This window comes from Larus michahellis, chromosome 3, assembly GCF_964199755.1.
Source record: "Larus michahellis chromosome 3, bLarMic1.1, whole genome shotgun sequence".
Taxonomy (NCBI): domain Eukaryota; kingdom Metazoa; phylum Chordata; class Aves; order Charadriiformes; family Laridae; genus Larus; species Larus michahellis.
The window spans coordinates 61,438,437-61,461,757 of NC_133898.1; the positions used below are offsets into that span (position 1 = coordinate 61,438,437).

At 38.3% G+C, this 23,321-nt stretch overlaps 1 protein-coding gene across 2 annotated transcripts in view; it reads left to right on the forward strand.

The window, feature by feature from the left end:
* Positions 1–23,321, forward strand: part of LOC141740909 (damage-control phosphatase ARMT1-like) — a 62,049-nt gene that overhangs the window by 24,536 nt on the left and 14,192 nt on the right. For both annotated transcript variants that reach the window (XM_074580412.1, XM_074580410.1), the window contains 5 exons: positions 513–644; positions 3,960–4,216; positions 8,531–8,675; positions 10,482–10,667; positions 19,170–19,487. In XM_074580412.1, the coding sequence (XP_074436513.1) occupies positions 513–644; positions 3,960–4,216; positions 8,531–8,675; positions 10,482–10,667; positions 19,170–19,487 (1,038 nt within the window). The remainder of the gene's footprint in view (positions 1–512; positions 645–3,959; positions 4,217–8,530; positions 8,676–10,481; positions 10,668–19,169; positions 19,488–23,321) is intronic.

Genomic DNA, 23,321 nt, shown 5'->3' on the forward strand with positions numbered 1-23,321 from the left:
ATCATGAGTGGCACAGAGAGAATTGGTAGCCATTGCTTTTTTTTTTTAACCATTTATTGCAACGTAACAATGAGGGAGCATGCAGTGTAACTGAACTCTAAAACCTGAAGTGTTTCTTTGCATAAGAGACACCTGAGACCTCCCTTTGGGTTAAAGTTTACATGGGTTGAAGGAGTGACCAGATAAGTTAGTAGAAGAGGGATGTTCTGAACGTTGCTAAACACATTGAAACAACTTGAGCTGAAAATAGTGGGAGGCCATGGGATTGTTGAGGGGGGATACCTTGCGTGCCAATATACTTTAGCACTGATGTTGCTGGGTGAACTTGCAGATGAAAGTGGTGACTGGTAGAAAAGTAACTGCTTATCCTGTTTTCCAGTAAGGGTTGGGTACTCTGGTAATAACATATTTGGAGTTAAATGCCCTTGAGCAGCTTAATCAAAAAAGCAGTGAAACAAAAATGTTCTGAAGAGTCGATGTCTAATGGTTTTGTTTTCATGCTATCTTCCCAGGAATCTCATGATCGCGTTCTCTTGGATATTCCTGTCACTAGAGAGCAGATGAATCACTATCGAGCTGCAGCTGAAACTGCTCAAAGTGAACTTGCAGCACTTTCAGTGAAGTATGATTGTGCCCACTCAGAGGTACATTTAAAAATACTACTAAATCCTTCTCCAAACCTGAGGATTCTCTACAGTCACTTTCTGCAGAGAATAAAAGTTTGCAGAAAGTCCAGAATTTCTTGCTTTTGATACGGAACTTATGTTTCTTATAACATAGAATTTCTATACAATTTTTACTCTGCTTTCTTCTGTGCTCAACAACTGATTATGAGCTTATATTTGAAACATTTGAAGCAGTCTAGCTTTTTATTACCATCTAACTGCAATCTGTTGTAATTAAACCCGAAACTTAATACTTCTAAATTGTGGTTGTGTAGAAGTTCTGATAGATGTCCTCCTGTTGCTAGTGAGTTAAGATATAACTACCTATCCTCACCTATTCCTCCACTTTTGTCAAGTTACAGCTCCCTAAATTTGTTTTCATCACCAGTGAAGTTGTGATGGAGCTAATGAGCTTGATTGTAACTAGAGAGGCTGAAGAACACACATCCATCTTTTTCTGCTGTCCTTGCTGTGGGAGTGGTGGTTCTTCAGAGAGAGGATTTATTAGAGGATAATTTTTAGAGTTTCTGTATTTTCACACTTTTTTTTTTAACATATGACTGAAAAAGATTGATTTGATCCAGTTCAGCAATGCAGGCAATGGTCAGTTTTAAAATGGAGTCAAATTTGCCTTTAGGAGATATGAAGTGCTTACATTTAGTTACATACATAGATGTAGGTGCATACATTCATAAATATTCATAGGTACGTACAGTTCGATTGGAACTTGTGAACATTTATCCAACTAGTACTTTAAACATCTGTACCTTTTACAAATGTGTATTTCTATTGCATGTTGCAGAGTACTTTGCAATATACTTGCATAGCACATGAACATTAAAAAAAGGCTCTATCAATGAAATACAGTTTCTTTAATTGTGGATAGCTGAATATGGGAAAAAGCAAGAACACGTAATATTGTATGAGAATGAATTGTTAATACAATGTCCAGTCATAACTATGGGGGAAAGTGTTCGTCATCTAAGCCTGAATTTGACCAGTTGATCCTGAAATTATTGCAGAGTACCTCTACGTTTAATGGCTATCCAGGATCTGTACTTTACATTTCAATTCTAAAAGGCCATACGGAATCTCATGTTCTGATAGAAGGAATTTATTACTGGAAATGTTGAATGGCTTTATTGCCAGCAAGACTGACTGATTTTATAGATTCCTTCAGCATTGTGCTTGCAAAAGTGAAAGAATAGTCAAGAAAGCAGCTGTTCGTACTCTTGTTAATAAGACGTTCATGACCCAGCTGAGGTCAGAGCTGTGTTCTGCTGAGTGCTCTGTAAAACTCATGATATGGGATTATTCTTGCTTTTTCTGCTATTGGAACTAACCACAAAGACAATGGACAGAGGAAAAAATATCACATTTTGCAGATGGGGAGTTGAACCACAGAGAAATTTTAAGGTTGTGAATGCTTTCAGCTACCATAGCTTGGTCCAGCTGCCAAGCAAAGCAATCCTATTGTTCCTTTAGCTGCTCATTTCCTTCCCCACACTGTCCCATCTCTATCTCTTGTGTTGGCACAACATATGTGTAGTTTTATGGTGCGCTGTGTTGTTGGGGAACTGATGCAATGGAAAAATAAAACCTCTCCTCGTGGGTTGTTTTTCAGTCAGATCAGTTTTCCAATCATATTTCACCTCATAGCAGTCTAGGTGCTTCTACTAGCACAAAGGGTGTGGAGTATGGAAATGAAGCCCGTGAGCCTGGGGCAAGGCAGAGCAGCTTTTGTCAAAATCAGTGTTGCTTTATGGCAGCTCCAAAGTGTCTGATAAACCAGCACTTGCAGGTGAAGCATCAGCTCATCAGAGAGTATGCTGCTGCTGCAAGAGTGATCCTTCTACCTGACTCCTCGGTGTTAGCCTTTTATCTGTGACGAGGCCAGCTCCCCTTCCTCCTCTTCCACTGTAGAAGGTGAATTCTTTTCTGTCAGCTGCATTAGTTATGTTGTTTGTGGAGGAGTCAGAAAAATACTAGAGTTGGTGTGAAGGAGAGGACAGGCGTGCATGGCTCAGAGCAGGAGAACCAGGGCCTCCCTTTTGGAAGGCAGTCACCACTCAGTTGGCTCACCAGCCTCCTGGAATTTCTCTGAATATCTTGGGTTTGGTCACACTGGAACCTTCTGTCAGAGCCACGGATTTCCTGACATCCTGAATTGCAGTTTAACGTCTTTAAATATTTATTGCCTTAAAATGTTTGCCACAAGTTAAAGGCCCTAGCACACTTCATAAAGAGCAGTTAATGTGGCTTAATTATTTGCCTGTTAATTTTATGTAGTAGGAGATAAATGTTTTGGATTGCATCTTGCTGTTTATGATCGGGATTGTCAGGAAAACTGAAACATGCCTTAATGCTTCTTGTGACAAAAAATCCACTTTAAATTACTTGTTCCTTTTAACAAAACAAAACACACTGAAATTTTATGCGCCTGGTGTGTCTGTCTCAAGCTCAGTGTTTTAGAGAAGTGTGTAGCAGAAATAGTTCAATGGAAAATGGTATTTTTAACTAAAAGAGAGAGGAGAAAGTAAAGAAAAACAACTGAACTCCATGAACTATTGGGAAGTTCTAGCATCATCTCTGGAATATGTTCTTGACATTTGGCAGTGATGTCCCTCCTCCCACCCTTCCTTAAAAGGCTCTCTTGATGTTTCTGTGTAAATCCAGCTATATTTTTTGCTCTGATAATCCAATAAATTACTATTTGCGTAAGATGAGAAGAGGTTGCTACAGCACAACTCTCCAAAAATTTATTTGCCTCTGAATATGCTGCAAATCATCAAAAGGGTCCACCCACATAAAACAGGATGCTTTGCTATTACAACTCCCTGCAGCTATAGATTATCTGTGGAATTGTGCACCAGAACCGGGAGCAGGGAGGAGGCAGGCAAAAAAGAGGGAATAGTGGTGTTAATTACTGTATTGTAATGCAGATGCATAAGAGAGGCCAGTTAAGGCTGTGCATCAGAATTCAAGGTGGGCTTTATCTAAATTATGAATTTGTAAATAAATTTATCTTCCTGTAAGAGATTATCTTGAAAAGCTGTATTGTATTACACAACAGCAGCTTCTGGTTTTACAAACCCCTTTCTTCTATTGCTTTTTCCTAGTTATATGAAAATAAAGTTGCGTATCTCCACTCAGTCTTGTGATAGAAGACTCTTAGTCTCTTGTTCCAAAATGTGTTTCTTGCCACATTACTGAACTTGTAATGCAGTCGTGTATTTCAGCCTGGGCAAAATTATTCTTCCTTTTTTAATGAGTTTTCTCCTTTTCTGTCTGTAGCTTCTTGAACTCAGGTCCAGAATGGTCTCTAAAGAAGCCTCTTTTCAAGAGCTGAAGGCTAGAGCTGAAAGCTACAAGGAAAACAATGCTAGACAGATGTCTCGCCTCCTGTCTTTGCAAACCCGAGTTCAGGAGATGGAGGAAGAGGCATGTGTGCTCACCAGTTCTAAAAATCAGGCTGAACTGACAGCTCAGGCAGCATTCAAAGAAAATGGGGAGCTGAAGGAGGAGCTTCATGAACAAAATGCCAAACTTAAGTAAGATTCACGTGAGATGACAAATAATTTTTGTTTGGGATGACAGAATGGTGCAGTTGTCAACACAGAAAAATACGTTGGTGGACAGACTTTATTGCAGGTCTGAATTCTGTTACAACGCCTTGCAGAACTGTTGTAATTAAGTGTGTGGAAGGTACTGAAATTTGAATTTTGGTCTGACTTTTTGACCCATAAATGGGGTTTTGAGAGTTTTGTCTTTTGACAAAAGTCAAAAGTCTTATGAGTCAGCTTGTTGTAATCTCATTGTTTACAAAAGATGAGCACAGAGGGCTGTTTGTCTGAAGACAGTAGAAACCATACGTATGGTTTCCTCATTTAGGTATTTCCATGTATGGCACTGAGGCAAACTTTGTGCCTTTCATAGCATGCTTGTGATGGGCAGTACCTGCAACTATGGGTTACTGCCCTGGTCTATCCTTATCATGTAGCATCTTTTAGAGACACTTACCTGTCACTTGACATGCTGCATGGGCCATGCAGTGGTGACTGTGCTGCTGCACCACTCCAGTCTCTTTTCCCCTCTTCTGTGTCATAGCTGGAGCCATAACAGTGCCAAGTGAATTTCTTCCTTAGCATAAAGCTGTCCGTTAGGTGCAGCGTAAGAAAGAAAATATGGTATAATTCCTAGTTAGTAGCATCCTGAAGGGAGCATGTTACTGTTTGTTCAGCTTCCAGCAATGTTAGCTTTGTCTGTCTTTTCTTCTGCTTTCTTCTGGACATTGCTGTGGGGGATTTGTTTGTTTGTTTTTAACGTGCATACTGATTGTGTAAAACTTTCAATAAAAGGTGGTATCCTTAGCTATGCTGTTAATAGCATAGTGGGTCAGAGCACTGATTCATCAGTTCTGCGTAACTGCTAATATTTTAGGACTGTGGGATGGAAACCCACATAGCAACGTTGATTATGAACAAAATTGATTGGTGTGAAAATATTGTGAACTCTAAAATTCCAAAATCAATGTCAGTCATAGTATGTTAATAGACACCTTATGACTTTTATAATGGATTTTTCCCATCATTACGAGGCTAGTATCCCTGTCTCTCTCAATATTGTCTAGTTAAAAGCAAGGTGAGTGTTCACCAGATGTCTGTATTTCCCAAATCAGTGTTTTGCACAGCTCCTCCAGGTTTTGTGTGTTAGAAGTGGATGATCAAGTTTTTTTAAAATCTAGAGAAATCCATTGCAGTGCACTTGTCTATTACCAGCTGATTTGCCAAAAGCCCTGCCTTGGAGAGTGCTGATGTTGATTGCCAAACATTTTAGATATGATCCCAATATAAGCGATATAAGAGATAGTTAAGCCAAGAAGTGTATTATGCATCCTAGCAACATAGAAAACATCACAGTCTCTGAGATAATGCTTGTTAAGATTCTTTAAAATGCTACTTCTGGGGAGAAAAAAAAAGAAGAAAAAAAGGAAAAAAAATCTCCTATCCTGACTCACTGGGAGAAAACTGCCAAAATACTGTTTATCTTATTAGTCTGTTGTTACAGTGGTATGACTGATTTTATGTGTCACAAGTCTGTGCTGTCACTCCCAGTGCAGTCCTGGCTGCTCTGATTTGCCCATGACACTTGTGTCAGCACTTCTGTTTATGTTGCTGCATGGTGATCAGGACCAAGGAGCTGCTCCGGGAGAGGAGCGAGCCAAATAAAAAGCTTAATTTCCTGCTCTACCAGTCCCAGCTCCAGTTTGCTGTGTGCTTGGAGCGTACCACCGGAGTGCTGGCAAAAGGGAAGGGACAAATGGAGGGTGAGTCTGCCCTTCTGGAAGAAACAAACATGTTGGATTGGTCATGAAACTACGGTGTATGCTTTCAAAGCTTTTTCTCATCCTCAGCTAGTGGTTACATGTGTCACTTAATAGCAGTCAATCTATTGACTTATTGAACTTTAGTTTCTTGGTCTGGCCGCCTTAGTAGTACATGGCAAATGACTGGTCTTATTTAGCTCTTCGAGAAAGATTTTCACTGAAAACCACTAATAAAAGGGAAGATAAAGCCAATAGGCATGAAATGCACGTTTGCATTCTATACCTAGGGATATAGTAAAAAATGTTTAATGGATTCTGTGGTTGGTTTCCAAGATGTACACCTCTCCTATTGAAAATGATGCTTTTCTACTTAACAGATCTATTGCCAAGGTATTTTTAGAGCCTGAACTGTGAAAAGCTTCTTTTTTTTTCTTCTTTTTCCTCCCGTTCTCTTTGCTCATTAGTTCTGAAGAGCTAGCAAAACTGTGAAAGAGATGCATTCTACTTTTTTTGTACCTGATTGGCAATTTTCTAGGTGCTCACACCTTTATGGCCCTACTAGAGGTAATTAGGTTATTCCTAGAGTTGTCAAGTACGTGCTTTGTACTTCAGATTGTTTATTTTCAGAAGCAGGCATGGTTCTTTGTGTGATGTGCCTTGATTTTTTTTTTAGAGCCACAGAACAGTTTGCGGAGTTGATGGTCAATCTCATACAATGTTCTAACATATAGGCAAGCATGTCTGGAACCTCATACCTTTTCACTTCTGACATACCCCTTCTCAGGACAGCAATTTAATGACCATCTCACAGCTTAGTTTTGCTGGGACTATAGAGGGGAGGAAGGTGCCCGGAGGTGAGGAAGCTGTGAGGCACTTATTTTCTGAGGACCAGCACCTGCTGCAGAAGGCAGAGCTCTTTTGGTTCACGGTGTGTGCTATGCAGTAGTACGTGGAACTATCCTCATCCTGTCCAGAGCAGTAATTAATATTTTCCATTCCTCTGTTATTTTTCCACTCTCTTCCACTTTGCAGCATTTACAGCCACCATGCTGATTTCCCTCCTAAGGCAAAAAACATCTTAAATTTTTTCATGGACCATCTCTGTTGCTTAGTGATTTATAACCATTTAATGTACTATGTTTGCACTCACTGTGCATTTCCTATAGGAGTATCTTGCTGCTTTTTGATTATGGAGTGATGCTCTGTTGCCTGTTTGATTGCCAACCTAGAGAGGAAGAAATCAGAAATGGGAAGGAGTGAGTCCAGAAATGACTAGCATGCCCACCTTGAAAACAGAATAGTGCTATGCTCTGATAAGCAAATGAGTTTCAATAAAATATTTGCTCTAGACAGCTGTTTGGTGATATTTCACGTCTCATTTTGTTCTAGTCTTCAAATCTTTGTGAAGAACTTGATTTAGAAAGTACCTTGCTTCTCAACTGGAAGCTCAATATTTTGTCTCTTGCAGTCTACCACTGAGTACCTCTCTCATGGGTGCTATATCTGAGAGGTATTGGAGTTGATATTTGGATTACGCTAATGGTCATTTTGAGCTTTGTTGGCTATTTTTGTTAATCTGTTTCTTTGTAGTTTTTCAGAAGTGATGCTCAGCATTGCGGCATCATGAGCAAGATTTGAATCTGTATGTTTGCTACCTATGCAGACTGAGGCAATGCTTGTTTGCCTGGACTTGTCTTTGTCCCTGGCAACGGGAGGGATATAACCACATTTATGCCAATGAGTTAAACTGACCCCTCTGTTATTTGGTTGGTTGTTCTTATAGAGCATTTACAAACTAATACCTGCTGTTAAAGGCTGACAACAGATGTTTCACGTGGGATATGTGTCTCCATGATAGGCACCTTTTGAGAGTTATGAAACTGGGGACAAAAGCTGCTTTTTCTTCATACTTTTTTGGTAGTTCCTTGATATTTTCTTTTTCATTTGATTCCTTTCATGGGTAATGTTATGCTGCAGAAGACGTATGTACAGCAAAGTGGTGTCTCCCATCTCTGCTTCTGCTGCTAAACTTCCCTTTGCAGGTACTCTGGGTGTCCTACACTTCTATTAGTCCAGAGGGACTTCTCTTTCCCCGGAGTTTGTTGATCAGCACTGTCAGCTTCGTTAGAGATGGGACGTGAAGTGCTTTTAGCATATTTTACTATAATTTGAACACTCTCTTCCACTTTACTTTTTCTAAGCTTCTCCTTGTAGCCTCCGTGTCTAGTATCTTGACGGCACTGTTTATTGATGTCACCCAGTTCGTGTGTTTTATTGAAATCTTGTGAGAATGAGGTTGGGATCATAGAAGATTCTTTGAAGTTCTAGCCGAAAGCAAAGATGAAGAAATGTTTACACATAAGGCAACAATGAAAATTATATATATTAAATAACAGATAAAGAGAATCATATGTAACTTTTAAAATTCATTTTGTGGTATGCAGAAGCTAGCAATAATCTTGGGATAATGTCTTTTGCCTAGAATTCTGTTTCAGAGAACATTCATCCTGATGTGTGTATTTTTTTTCTGCCTGATTAGTAAATATTTGAAGGAGTATGAAGAAAGCATGACTCAAGCTTCTAAAACCAGCAGAAAGTATGAAGAGCTCCTTACACAGCTTTCTGGATTCTTGGACACAGACATCAGTGAAAAAGAGAAACCACAGGAACATTTAATGTCAAAGGTGATTATGTGTAGGCAAAGTTTTCTGTATAGCGATTTAATAGAAGAATATTTGTTTGTCAAAGAAATAAAGTGAGTGATGAAGACAGAAATATTTGTGTTAAATAATGATTTGCAGACAGTGCTATCGTTTAAGACGGACTTTTTTTTCATATTGGGCTGATTTTTCAAAGCTGCTGAACACTAATAGACCTCAGTGAACTCAGTCTGCTCTTGTCTGCATAAATATTTTATCAGCCTGTAGTTCCCAACAGCCCTGATTAGATAGTTGGTTGAAAGCTTTCCTGAAAACAGTAACACTGGGAGTCACTAGTTCATGTGTAAACGGTACCACTAGATCTTAACACTTATCTCAGCCGATGTATCATTAAATAGAGAGATCTGAAATGGCATCCTCTAAAGCAACCTTAACTCTGCCCTGTAACAAAATGCTGTAAATAACTGTGTGGTGTTTTTGAGACTTAATCGTAAAAACTTTATTATTTTCCTTCAGAATACTTCTGAAGTTCCAAAAACTAAACTGCCATTTAGGAAAGAAAAATTTTTTTATATTCTTTTAATCTTTATTGATGCCACTGAAGGGTATTTTGCCCTAATTTTATGCATTTTTCTCATTTTCTGCCTCGTCTTTGCTATCCCTATTTTTATTTACTTGGGGGCATACTAGGTATTTTGGGAAATTCTCTTTCATTATATTCATATTATTATGAGAGTTCTGGCTATAAGGAATACTTAATTAATTAAGATTATCTATGTACGTATCTCAGTGATTTCTTAAAAGTACTTGCCCTCATAATATTACAAGCATATTGAGATTGTAATAGATACTCTAACAAAATTTGGCAAGCTGTCATTAGAGGCAAAGATGTTTGTATTAAGCTGTAACTCTTACACACTTTAAATTAAGGAAATAACTGAAGTTTAAAAAAAGTATATGTTGATGTCCTGTTTTAATAATGTAGTAATAAATCTAGTTGGGAAATCTAATTTGTGCTGAAACCTGTGGGCATTAGGAAAACTTAGCAACTCATTTTTCTGTTTGGGGTCACGGCACGTCTATTTAGCTTCTTTTACACATTATGTTTTTATTTAAGACACAATTGATCTGGCTTAGCCTTAACAAACGTCTTGACTGTAGGAGTCAGGGTACATTTTTACCTTATGCACTCTTTGATGTGCCCATATTCATCTATTCCACTTCTTGGAAGTAGCGTAACGTACCAAAACAGCCCAAGAATCCTCCTGGAATTGACTCCTTTTCCAAGGTGTCAGCTGCTCAGAACAGCAGCCCACCAGGTATTTGACCCTGCCCTTGAAAATGCTTATGAAACAGCTGTTACTAACCCAAATCTCCCCATGCCTAAACAGTTTCAAGCATAAAATGCAGCTTTCAGTTTCTTGTTCCAAATAAAAGGCATAAATCTACAAGCCAAACTGAAATAGTCTGCTTTTCACATGAAGTTAGTTGCATGATCTTTTTTTCATTTTCTGACTTGCTTCATGTCAAGCGCAGATATGCAGCGACAGTAGCTATCCACCTGTTTAATCAACCATAGAGATGGCGTGGGAGTAAATCTGAACCACATTACACTGAGGTGCGGGTTTCTGGTGGGAATATGGTTCTCATTTTAGTTGTCTTTCTACTCTTTTTAGAAAGGAGTAGTAGAATGCAATTATAAAACTGACCTAGGGGTCACCAGAGATACTGTGTCTTTATTGGCATGATTAGGAGCAGGTATACTGGGATGAATATATGTCATTGTTAAGTGCTTTAAAAATGTTACTAATATTTGAATTATTTCCAAAGGTCTCTGAAATATGTAAAGAAAATCTGACACTAAAGGACCAGGTTGCTGCTCTTCAAGAAGCTATCAACATCCATGAGATGGAGTCCAAAGCTAGTAGAGAAACTATCATGAGGCTTGTTTCAGAAGTGACCAAGGAGCAGAAAAAGGCATCAGAATACTATCAAGACATGGAAAAACTTAGTAAGGTACATAATTGCATGATGTGTATGTTTGTCTAGTTTTCAAATGTTTTCTCAAAATTTCAAAATGATTTTCAATAAGAGTTTATGAGGGGAAAAAATGCTTCTGAAAGACTTCAGGTGATTAGGGTCTTTCCTAAAAAGGACATTTTTCTAAGGTTATTCTCAACTCTTTGAAAGCTTGAGAATATATGGATATTAAACAATAACATTGTGTACAATAGATCTGATTTAGATTTGGTGTCTTCTGATGATGCTTGCAAATTTGTATTTTTGCTTCCTTCATATTGTAGCCTTTGCTGTGCTTGCACAAACATGTAAATAAACAGATGTTTATAGAGTTAATGAGTGTATCTGAGGCATCAGCATGGAAGAATGAAAAAAAATGTTCTCTTAATAATATTTATGTGATATTGCAAGTTTCCTGAGGATTTTTCTACTCAGTTTCTTTAAAAATTCTAATGAGAAATTGAAAGGAATTGGTAGGACACCGTTTTATTCTTTCTCTTAAGGAACTGGAAGCAAAGTGTCTTGGCTTCCAGACACCCACCCCACATTATCTGGTTTCACTGCGTTATAAACTTGTATTTCATAACTATAAATACTCAGTTGTCTCATACCCAAAAAGTTGTAATCAGTAGGAAAGTACTGATTTGCTGTGGGGGACCCACAGAGGAAATCTGTGCAGCAGGAATGATGCCGAAAAGAGAAATGTGAGTTAAGTTTAAGACAAATATTCACTAAATTCACCCAGGTATGATTTGGAAAGGAAAAGGATATGATTTAAGGATTTAATTGCTCTAGGAGAACTGACCATTAAGCATTTTTGTGCATTGCAAAGCACGGAGGAACAAAGTGAGCTTCTGTAGCAGTTTTCCTTATTACTTTGTACTTTCATTGATAACTGTGGAAAGGGAGCAGTTTACTAGAACCATAATGAACATTTCACAGGTACTAGAGCAGTGTGGATAAAGCTGATTGCCAGAACTTAAGAAAATAAGAGAAAAAACTTAGACTACCAAATATGTAGCTGAGTTGTGACCGAGTTTGTGGAATTTTTTAACGCAAAGGCAACCATGTGCAAGTAAGTTTTCAAATGTAATATGACATTGTCCCTACCCTCCTGGCATTACCTTTTTCCTGAACAGAAGACCACCACCATACACTTTAAAGGATATGGTGTTCTGATTTCGTTGTAGGCAAAATACTTGGGAGATGAGAAATAGCTGACAGCGTGCTCTGGAGAAGAAAGAATTTGTTGTGGGGAAGATAAATGTTACGTACCACAAGGGTCATAAATTTTACTTACTGATGAAAATACTTCTTACTAAGCTGTGTAAAATTTTCTAAGACTCAAATGGGACTGAGAAGCTGCACCAAAACCTTAAACAGGTCTTTTTTGCAAACGTTTTGTTCTCATGCTTGACTTCAAACACAGGTGTGTAAGAGCAGAGTGTAGTTTGCTCACTAAGTAAGCCAGAGTCAGGAGATGTTTTAAACCAAGATGAGGACTTCATTTGTGACTTGTTTTGCAAGTTTGCTCTGACTGCCAAAACATTTCCAAAGTTGAGCTAGTTGTATGAAAAATATTTTCCTATCATTGTTGTGCATATGCCAAATACATAATTTATTTAATCCATTTTGCAGAAATGTCTTGGTAAATTATTAGCATTGCCTTTCAAATGAAGCGTGTGCCATCAGGGCTTATCTAGAGGCTGCAGATTCCTCCAGTGCTGTTTCAGTCTAACTACTTAAATTTGCAGATACTGAGTAAATCTGTTGAGAAGGTTTTGTGTTCACAAAAGCATATTAAGAAATCCAGTATTGAAAAAATAAGTGAAAAAAAAAAAAGCTTTAAATTAACTTATTTAAAGGAGGATATATGGCATCCCCGTTCCCCTGATGGGTGTCTTATTAGTTTACAAGCAGGGCATCACTGATACCAAGTCAGTTTGACTTTGTCGTATAGTTTGCTGCACAGTTTAAGCACGTGAACAGACTAGCACATGTTGTGACGTTCTCCAGTAAAGGTCAAAAGCAGAAATCCATACTGTTCCTATCCCAGAAGACATGCACACACACGGTGGCTGATCCTAGATTGTTTTCTGAGCTTCAACTAATGGAATTGCCTGTAGCAGAGTTTATCCAGCACAGACTGAGTACAAGTGACTCTTGCCTGCGTTTGCCTGAAGCTCCCAGGGCCAAACATATTGGCCATCTTCTGTATTACAGATTAAGATGGTGGCCCATTTCCCCCACTTTTCTCTCAAAAGTCTTCTAAAATGTATAGAGGTGATCACACTGTTCTGTCAGTCTTCTCCAGCAAGCCTCAGCCACCGCACTGTTCCCTGACATCTCTCTGAATCATTGTCAAGTTTTTCTTGCCAGGTGTTTCTTCACTTCTGCTCCTTGGTATTTCTGTGAACTCCCTGTCTTGACCAGGTGCATTTCTTTACGTCCCAGGAGTCAGCAGCTATCTAATGAAAAATTAAACAGATTGTAGATTTCAAAATTCTTGATGAAGAAAATGAAAGCAATTTGGTTAAGTTTTAAGGTTAATACTTGAGAGTAATTCAGAATGTTCTTTAGTATATTTGATACTTGAGTATTTGTTGCAGTTAGCTGGTTTTCATTGGAGGAGCATTAACAAGTAAACGATAAATTTATCTGTTCCCCTCTCAGCCTCACTGCATCACAATAGCAAACAGCAAACTAATAGCGTCTCAAAACTAGTATAAGTAACAAAAGAAAGCCACCAAGCTTTTTTTGTTGTAATGTATTACTTTTCTTTTATAATTCTGAACTTCGTTCATTTCTGACCAAATATTGCAAAAGCTTGCTCCTGGAATTCTGTAAATATCATGCATACCTTTATTCTGGCAGCGCTAGATTTCAAATTTGCATTTGATGTAAATAACTTTTAAATGCTGCCAAGATTTCTTGACTGAGAATCAGAATACCTGGTATTTCTTTCTGTATGTCCAGACAGTGATTGTTGATTATTATATAATAATTACAGAATTATAAAATTATTTGAGAATGTCTGTAGGTCCTTAAGAAATGTCTTATTTGCTCTAACCAACTTACTTTCTAGTGTTTAATAAATTCCTATATAGTATTTATTTAAGCTATAGAAGAAGATGCATATATTATTCTTCTTCCAGATGAATTTGCCTTTCATACAGCATTGCCATTGGTAAACCACAAGAATTGGTAAACTGACTTATTCTGTTTCACATTTTCACTGATGATTCAACCTGGAAATATTTGTAATTCCCCGTGAAGTGTTATTTTAAACATCTGTTTTGCAAAGATGTGCACCATGCAATGTCTTTAAAGAACATTTTAAAAATATAATCAAGCAATTTTAATTAATATAAATATATCTGCATGTACTACTGATGCAAAATTAACCAAGAAAATACTCTTTAGTATTCAATACTGACTTGTGTTAAATTATTTTATTAATGAATAAAATTTATCTAAGTAGCATCTAATCAGTATACATTTCTTAAAATCAATTGATTGTGTGAAAACATAGTTAATTAAAATGAAAACTTATTATTTAAGGAAATTGATTAAACTTGAGAAACATGCATATGTGTTGAATATACCCAAATACTTTTGTTGTAGGAGACACAACAAATGATTTTAGCTTTTTCTTGTCCCAATAGATAAATAAAATAATGAGATTCTCAGTTCGAACCTGATTTATTTTACTTTATAAGATGTCATTAAGAAAATACACATTAGGGACAGGTTTCAGCAGGCATCACAAATGTTTCCAGGCTGAATCATCAGAGAAGATGGGAGATAAGAGCAAGCTAGTTTACAGGCCTTGTGATACAACAGTGGTAACTGGTACTGCTGGTGTAAGAATTCACTTGGATACCTGCATTTTCTTTTATACCTTATTACTTCTGTTAATGTAATGTGGTTTTATTTGTATATGTATGTGTGATTGACTTGTGTAACGTGTAATGAGACCCTGATGCTGATTCAGGTGCCAGTATTAATAGAACCATAGAATCATTTAGGTTAGAAAAGACCTTTAAGATCATTGAGTCCAACCGTAAACCTAACACTGCCAAGTCGACCACTAAACCATGTCCCAAAGTGCCACATTTGCCCATCTTTTAAATACCTCCAGGGATGGTGACTCAACCACTTCCCTGGGCAGCCTGTTCCAATGCTTAATAACCCTTTCAGTGTAATTTTTTTTCCTAATATCCAATCTAGGTCTCCCCTGGTGCAACTTGAGGCCATTTTCTCTTGTCCTATCACCTGTTGCTTGGAGAAGAGACTGACCCCCACCTCTCTACACCCTCCTTTCAGGTAGTTGTAGAGAGTGATAAGGTCTCCCCTCAGCCTCCTTTTCTCCAGGCTGAACAACCCCAGCTCTCTCAGCTGCTCCTTATAAGACTTGTGCTCTAGACCCTTCAACAGCTTCGTTGCTCTTTTCTGGACCCGCTCCAGCACCTCAGTGTCTTTTTTTGTGGTGAGGGGCCCAAAACTTGACACAGCATTTGAGGTGGGGCCTCACCAGTGCCAAGTACAGGGAGACAATGATTTCCTGAGTCCTACTCACCACACTGTTCCTGATACAGGCCAGGATGCCGTTTGCCTTCTTGGCCACCTGGGCACGCTGCTGGCTCATATTCAGCCGGCAGTTGGCCAACACCCCCAGGTCGTTTTCTGCCAGGCAGCTCTCCAGCCACTCTTACCCAGGCCTGTAGCACTGCATGGGGTTGTTGTGCCCCAAGTGTAGGACCCATCACTTGGCCTTGTTGAACCTTATGCAATTGGCCTTGGCCCATCGATCCAGCCTGCCCAGGTCCCTCTGTAGAGCCTTCCTACCCTCAAGCAGATCAACACTCCCACCCAACTTGGTGTTGTCTGCAAACTTACCGAGGGCACACTCAATCCCCTCATCCAGATCATTGATAAAGATATTAAAGAGAACTGGCCCCAATAATGAGCCCTGGGGAATACCACTCATGACTGTCTGCCAGATGGATTTAACTCCATTAAAGTTAGGTAAATGAGCAATTAAATTTGTGTTTACTTACAACCATAATAAAATGTTACAGCACTTTTGGGATGTGGACCTGTTATGTTTTGTCTGAATCTGCTTCAGTTGTGCTGGTGGTTTTTTTTGTTGTTTGGGTTTGTTTGTTTGTTTGTTGTTGTTTGTTTTTTTTTTTTAAGAAGGGAGAACTAGATGAGGTAATTCAAAGCCCTGGAACACTGAGTTTGACTGCCTGAATCACTTTGGAGTAGGTAGTGTTCACTCAGACATTCTAAAGAAATTCACAGAATCACAGAATGGTTCGGGTTGGAAGGGACCTTAAAGATCATCTAGTTCCAACCCCCCTGCCATGGGCAGGGACACCTCCCACTAGACCAGGCTGCTCAAAGTCTCATCCAGCCTGGCCTTGAACACTTCCAGGGATGGGGCATCCACAGCTTCCCTGGGCAACCTGTTCTGGTGTCTCACCACCCTCGCAGTAAAGAATTTCTTCCTGATATCCAATCTAAATCTACCCTCTTTGAGTTTGAGGCCATTACCCCGTGTCCTATCATTACAATCCCTGATAAAGAGTCCCTCCCCATCCTTCCTGCAGGCCCCCTTCAGGTACTGGAAGGCCGCTATAAGGTCTCCCTGGAGCCCTCTCTTCCCCAGGCTCAACAACCCCAGCTCCCTCAGCCTGTAAATTCAAAGTTGAAATAGATTAATTATTAGCTATACTATGTAATCTGACACTTAAAAGTGCCTCAGAAATAGTAATTAATTTGACTGGTATCCACTTCGAAAAAAAAAGATTATTGGATGAAATGACAGACCAACAGACCTTATATGTGTATAGGACATGTTAGTTGAAATCTTGAGAAATATGAAAGAATAGAGTATATTAAGGAAGAGATATCACAGCTTTAAAAAATGCATTGTAGATATTGAGATCAACAGAGTGAGAATATGTATTAATATGTATTATTACTTGAAAGATCTTATCCCTTCTTGTTTACTCTGTTTCATTTGTCTGCCTCTTTAATGTGATCATATCTCCCTCACTTTGTTTTGCAGTGCTAAATGCAGCTCTTTAGACATTCCGTATGGAAGAGTCCCTCTCTTTCTCTGCTTAAAAGGGAAGCAATTTTCTCCACCTGTTACAGCTTGAATGCATTCTCTGTGAAGGCAGCTGACCTAATATTGAACACATGATTTCTTGTGAGGGAGGCCTTGCCAATGTCTTGTGCAATGGTCTGGGTACTCTTACATCTTTTCTAGTCTCAAGCAGGTAGGGTGCTAGTGGGTGAGCGTGGGTAGGCTGTGTCCCAGCCTGAATGAGTAACTTTAAGTACCGCGCTGTGCCATATGTGACATTTTGCTCTGGTCTCGGATAGTTGAAGAACATTTGGTGCTGCTTTCTACGTCTGCAGGTGAGCACGGCTGTGATAGACCTCCTGCATCTCTGGTGTCTAACAACGCGTCTAACAATGTGTCATTGACATGGTCTACCCAGGGTAAATCCACCTAATGTCTAATGCTGTTCTCTTTGAACATCAGTTCCCATAATTATTCCTGTTTTCAAAATTTGTTGTGTGTCAGTGTTAGGTAGCTTTTTTGACCCTACAAGCTGGGTACCAAAACCTTCATATAATTCAGAGCTATGGGACATTAGCCATAAGCGTTGAGGAGGCAAAGAGGAAACATGAGCTGTTGCGGTTCCATCCTTTTAGTCTTCTGTGGTGTAAATTGTTTTATCCGCTTGCACTGATCACTTAGGCTCTTACAGGTTTCCTTCTAGTTGGGATACCACCTTTACGTGTTGCAGTCCCTAAATTTCTGGATACCATTCAACATTCAGGCTGCCCTTGCTGAAGCTAGCCAGTGTAAATGCTCTCCATTCAAGAGAGGTTTCAAGGAGGATTGTTAAAAATTTTAATTTTTTTAATTTTACGGGTTTTCATTCTGTAAATTGCTTGTGGGTTTTTTTGTTTGTTTGTTTGTTTTTTGTTTTTGTTTTGTAATGTTTGGGCATCAACAGGCTTGCAGTTCCGTATTTTATACCTTGATCTTTTGATTCAACTGTGTTTGTTTGCAGATGTTCACAATTTGAAACAAGATTGTAATTAGGTAAGCTCCCTGGTACTGGCAAACTACTTTTGCGGTGTCTTTCTGAAAGGGAAAATACAAACTACTGAAAACTGTCATTGAAAAAAAACACTCTTTATTCTTTGCTCTAATTACCATAATGGAATTCTGAGCACAGGTGGGAATTTTCTATTAATAGGACTTGTTTAGACTGAAAAAGAGAAAATGGCAAGGAATCATGCCAACATTTGTTTCCAAGAGAGTTCTACAATTACTTTAGAAAGGGGTAGTAAAAAATAATTTCCTAAATGACAGGGTTTGTTTTGGTTTGTTTTCATTTTGTGTTTGCATGTTTGCCTTTTTGAAGCTATTTAAAATTTTTAGTATTTTTAGTATTGTATATTTATATTTTATTTCCATGGGTGACTCCCAAACTCCATTTTTGTCCATCCCCACTGCTGATCTACATAAATACTCTCAGATTTACTACTTGATTGGCATATATTCCATTAATACAAATGACATACCATGCTACACAGCAAGCACATGTAGACCCTGAGAGACCCCCGAGTGGTCACCATATTCACAGCTGCTCTGAAACAATTCTCCTCCAACAAAACTCCAATGTACACAATCTTAGTTTGTATCATTCCACTTATTGAGCCTCTACTAAATAACTGAAAATTCCAGAGAAATTTAATCACTCTCTATAAATACGCCATCCTTTGGCATAATTTTGTCTTGTGTGAAGTAATACTCTTTCCCGTTTGTTCCTATGAATCAGTTAATACCCTGAGAATTTTTATTTTATTTCACTGCAAATTTTATTCTTGTATATGAATGTGTAAGCACTCTTAACATTGGTATTGTCGGGAGAGGAAAGAGGTACACAAGTTGACTGAACGAGAGATGATTTTTTCTTTATATGTAGATGGGTTATTTTTCTTTCATTTTTCTATCATCATTTGCTTTTGCGTCATGGGTCAGGATACACAGTTCTGTCTGCCCATCCCATCCCATTCGTTCCCCTCTGAGGATAGTACTTCGGCTTTATTTGTGTTACATCTTGTTCACCGTTTGTTTTTGAAGTCCATATTATTTGAATGAAAAAATAAGATAGCAATAGTTTTACCAAAAAAAATTGTTTTTTGTTTACTTGCAAATTTTATTCATGTATTTCTTCATGCAGGCCAGTGCAAGAGGTTAGTCTATAGTGTGATTGCAGCAGACTTTGGGCTTTCATCAATTTCAGTGGGTGTTCTCCTATGAAGCCCTGATGTTGAGCCCATAGGAGCAATATTGGGTCCTAATTTCTCTACCTGCAGTACCTGCTTCTGAGTTATTCCCTGCTTTGTGAGGGGAGGGATTATAAGAAACTTTAAAAACTTGGTTTAATCTTTCATGTATTTTAGGATCTTGACAGTGCTACCATAGAAAGACAGAGTTTGGAGAAGAAGATCAGAAACCTCCAAGATAAACTAAGTGCTAATCAGAAAGCTTTGGATGCCTCGAAGCTGGAACTGCACGATCTGAAGAAATCTTCCAGTGAGCTGGGTGGAAGCTTGAAGAGCAGCAGAGAAGAGGCCAGGACTGCTCAGAGCTCTTTAGAGGCTTTTAAAGAGCAAATTGCTACCCTACTCGGTGGTGGATCTGCAAAAGTTAAACCTTCCGAGAAGGCCATTTTGGAGAGGATCCAAGAAATAAATTGCAAAGAGCAGAGTAAAGAAATAGTAAGTTAGCAACTACTGCACTCACCCAATGTGTGTATTTATTCTCTTTGTATTCTTTTTCATTTTATTTATCTGTTAGAGTGTTTGTTCCCTGTGCTTAGGTTTTGAAATTGCAAAGCCCTTTCATTTTGTTGTCTATTGATTTGAAATAATAGGTGAAAAGCATCTATGTTTTATTAAGTAGGAGAAAGTCAGAAATGAAATTAATAATAGGTGCTGTTAACAAGAAAATACATGGAATGGCCTTTCAGTTAAGACATAATTTTGGTTTTGTGCCACTTAGCAGACATCAAAAGTGGCTGCATGGTCGCTATGATTTAGTGGAACATGTGAACAAGTATGGATTTGCTGCTAAAATAGTGACTTCAAGGACAGACTTGTTCCTCAAAGCAGACATAATTGATGCGTTGCCCCAGGCAACTTCTTTCCCTCCAATCGTCAAAACCTGCAACTAAAAAGAAAAAAAGTATTTTTACAATTACAGTTAAATATTGTTGAAACTGTTAACTGTTCGCCATCTAGGAGAAAGGCAATAGGAAGGCAGCTAGGTGTGCTAATGCTCTGGCTGGATGCAGTTTGGCTGGTAGTGTTTGCAAAGGTGTGCTTGCCTGTACGGGCAGAGAAGGGACAGCTCAGGAGGAAGGTGAACCAGAATATAGTCTGACCAACGTCAGTATCCCAACACTGCACTGAAGTTTCTCACTCGCTTACATGAGCGTATATTAATTTTGCCAGTGAGGACTATTATATAATTAAAAGTCACACACTAAATCAAAAGCTGTTTTTACTGAGCCACTGAAAAACAACTTCTGTGTCCTTGCCAGATTTTAAGATTCTAGAATCTCCTGCTGATGTGATAGTTTTTTATGTTAGCAAATTTTTTTGTATTCTGACCAAAATCAGAAATAGGTCTTGAAAGTACCCCTGTGCATTCTGATTAAATATTTTGTTAAAAAACAGCTCCCCCATACCATAGTTTGAGAGTTAATATGCCAAATTTCAATGAAAACAAACTTTGTGAAAATTATTAAATTTGAGAGGGCTCCACTGAAGTGGATGTGTGGCAACATCATTTTAATATAGAAGCTCTTTACAGTTTTGCTATATGTAATGGAGTGTTGTTTCCACAAACAAAAAGCTTTCAAATTGAAATCTAATGAGAATTTTATGGGCATGTGTGTTTGCACTATTTGTTGTTTTGGCATACAGTACACTCTGTTGAGATGTTGATTATTTTGAGAACTGCTGAGAAAGGGAAATTTAAGTTGACTGGTAGCTATTGAGTGAAAAGGTTTTGCTCCTGGGAATGCTTTCAGGTGATCTGCTGCTTTTGTAAGATTCATCTGCGGCTAAGTCCATTTACTTAACTGCATTGAGCAACTATTGGTCTCTTTGTGGATATACTACAGTATATGCATAGTGCGTGCTACTCATTTCAGTTCTTATTGTTCCTGATATTATTCCTTCATATTAGCTTTACATGCTGGCTTGCCCACTTGATCATCCTGCAGACCGGTGATATTGGGGAGGATTCAAACTCGATATTTATTTTGTTGCAGATAGGAACTTTTCCAGCTGCTTGAGAGAAATGCGACTGGTTCTCCAAGTAACAGCATTGCTTGGAGAAGTCACGTTCTGTTGCAGAGAACTACTGTAAAATATACAATAATCAACTATTCTTTTTCTAAACAGCTGTGATTATTCTTATTTTAGAGGTAAAGATACTGATGTTCAGAAAAACAGGTAGTTTTCTATAACAGTGTTAAAATTCATTTATTTGGGTGCTATGCTCTAGCCTCTCTCTCTCTCCTAGAAAGACCTGCTGACTTTTGCAATGCAAAGTAACTCCCCTTTTTTTGGGCGGGGGTCTGAGGATGGAGACTGATTTGCTTTTCAGTATTATTGCTATCAAGATGAAATATGTGTGCTAAAAGGAAGCCTTTATTACTAAGGCAGCGCAGGTATCAGCTCCAATCTGCCACTGCCTAAATCTGTGCTTTGGAACTAAGATGCTAGTCTTACAGTTGGCAGCTTTTGTTTGTTTATTTTCATATAGTAGAGGAGCTATGTCAGGTGTGTCTAGTGTAGCATTCTGCCTCTGCTAGGAAATACAGTAATTGCCTGCTATACTTGTGTCAGTACTCCTCCAAAATGCTAGTCCTTTCTAAACAAAAAAAAGTTGACTCAGTTTCCTGAACCATAAGTATTAGCTTTAAATTTAATACTGCTTGGTGAATTTGGTGGTTGTAGTTGAATGATGAAGTTTTGTGGATCATTGTATTTGCTAAGTATGTTAAGTGGTGAAATTTTAATGTTTTACTGCTATGACTCAGTTTGAAAAATTTATTTGCATTGCCCCAGAGTGAACTATGTTACTAAAGTACTGCTGGCATCTATTCTCAGAAGAGTTTCTACATTAAGATTAGGGGCTTTGAAATAACTAAGTTAAAATGCCAATATGGTGCACCTGTGAATCTGTTTCTAGTAGAACATAGACTGTCACCAAAAAGTTGTTTTTCAGTGAGCTACTTTTCTTTCTGCAAATCAGAATTTAAAAAAAGCATTTTCTAAGGTTCCATTTGTAAGGAATATACATGTTGGTATCTATGTGTCAATCAGATTCCTATTGCATCTCTGGGTGAATTTCTTTCCAGGTTTGGATATAACATCAGTGTTAGGATATGCATGCTTTACTATTAGTCAATCAAGAAAAAGGTTAATTGTCTTCAGATAGGATTTCTTATAGACTTTTCAGTAAACTGTCCTGCCTTAAATAAAAGACCCATAAAAGCGAATCATTAAAGTTCTTGGCAGGGCAAATTAGCCTGTAGCATTGCTGGTGCCCAAGTTAGCTTGTTTTAAAACACCCCCTTTGTGGCTGCAATCCAGCAGCAATGCCAGAACAGCTAGGGGTATGAATGTCAAGTGCTTGCTGATGGAAATTAAAAATGTGTGAATAAATACGCTAATGTATAACAGCAGGAAGTTTACAGTTAGGTCTTTCCCTAAGAAAAGATTGTTTCATTTTTGACAGGGTATTTCTGCAAGCAACTTGCTTTTGCAAACTAGATTAGTGGGATCAGGAAAAAACAATGCAAGAATCTGAGAAAGAGGACCCTCCCTGATTGAGTGTTTTGATGCCTTCTCTAAACAGGTTTTGGTTTTTCATTTTTAAATCATCACTGCAGCTTCTCTGGGAGTTTTGTGTATAGGATCATATATACCAGATGAACTAGCAAAAAGTTTATCTTTACGTCCAAGCCTTGTCAGCTATGTCTGGCTTACCTCTGCACATGCACCTGTCAAACAGAGCTGTGAAAAGTTTAAATTTTAAAAGCCCTGTGAGAAAATTATTCACTGCAACTGCTATAGTCAGATTTTCTGTGAAATCTGAAATTCTCTTGAAGGTTGTGTCTCCTAATTACAGTGATTTTGGTATCTGAAGGGCATCTGAGTTAGTCATAGTCTGTATATTAGCCCTTAGCATTAACATTAGCAAAAATCATAATTTCATTCGAAAAAAATCAGCATATACTCTGACAATGTCCAGTGATAGCTATTCTATTGCAGGATGAAGAATCTGCTTTGAATCAGTGTCCTAGTGATCTCTTCAGCAGTTATAGTAAGATGTGTGTCATCTGAATATGTTTGGACAACTCTTGAGAGTTTTTGTCATTTATTATTTGTAACATACCAGAGGAGTTCACGGACACCTGGAGTCCAAGGCAAGCAAATATTCTCAGTTCATACAGAGCTCAGCCCTAGTTATGAGGTCGCTGGGTTCCGGTCCTTTCTGTTTAATAAATTTTGTTGCGGATCTGTTGCAGCAATTTA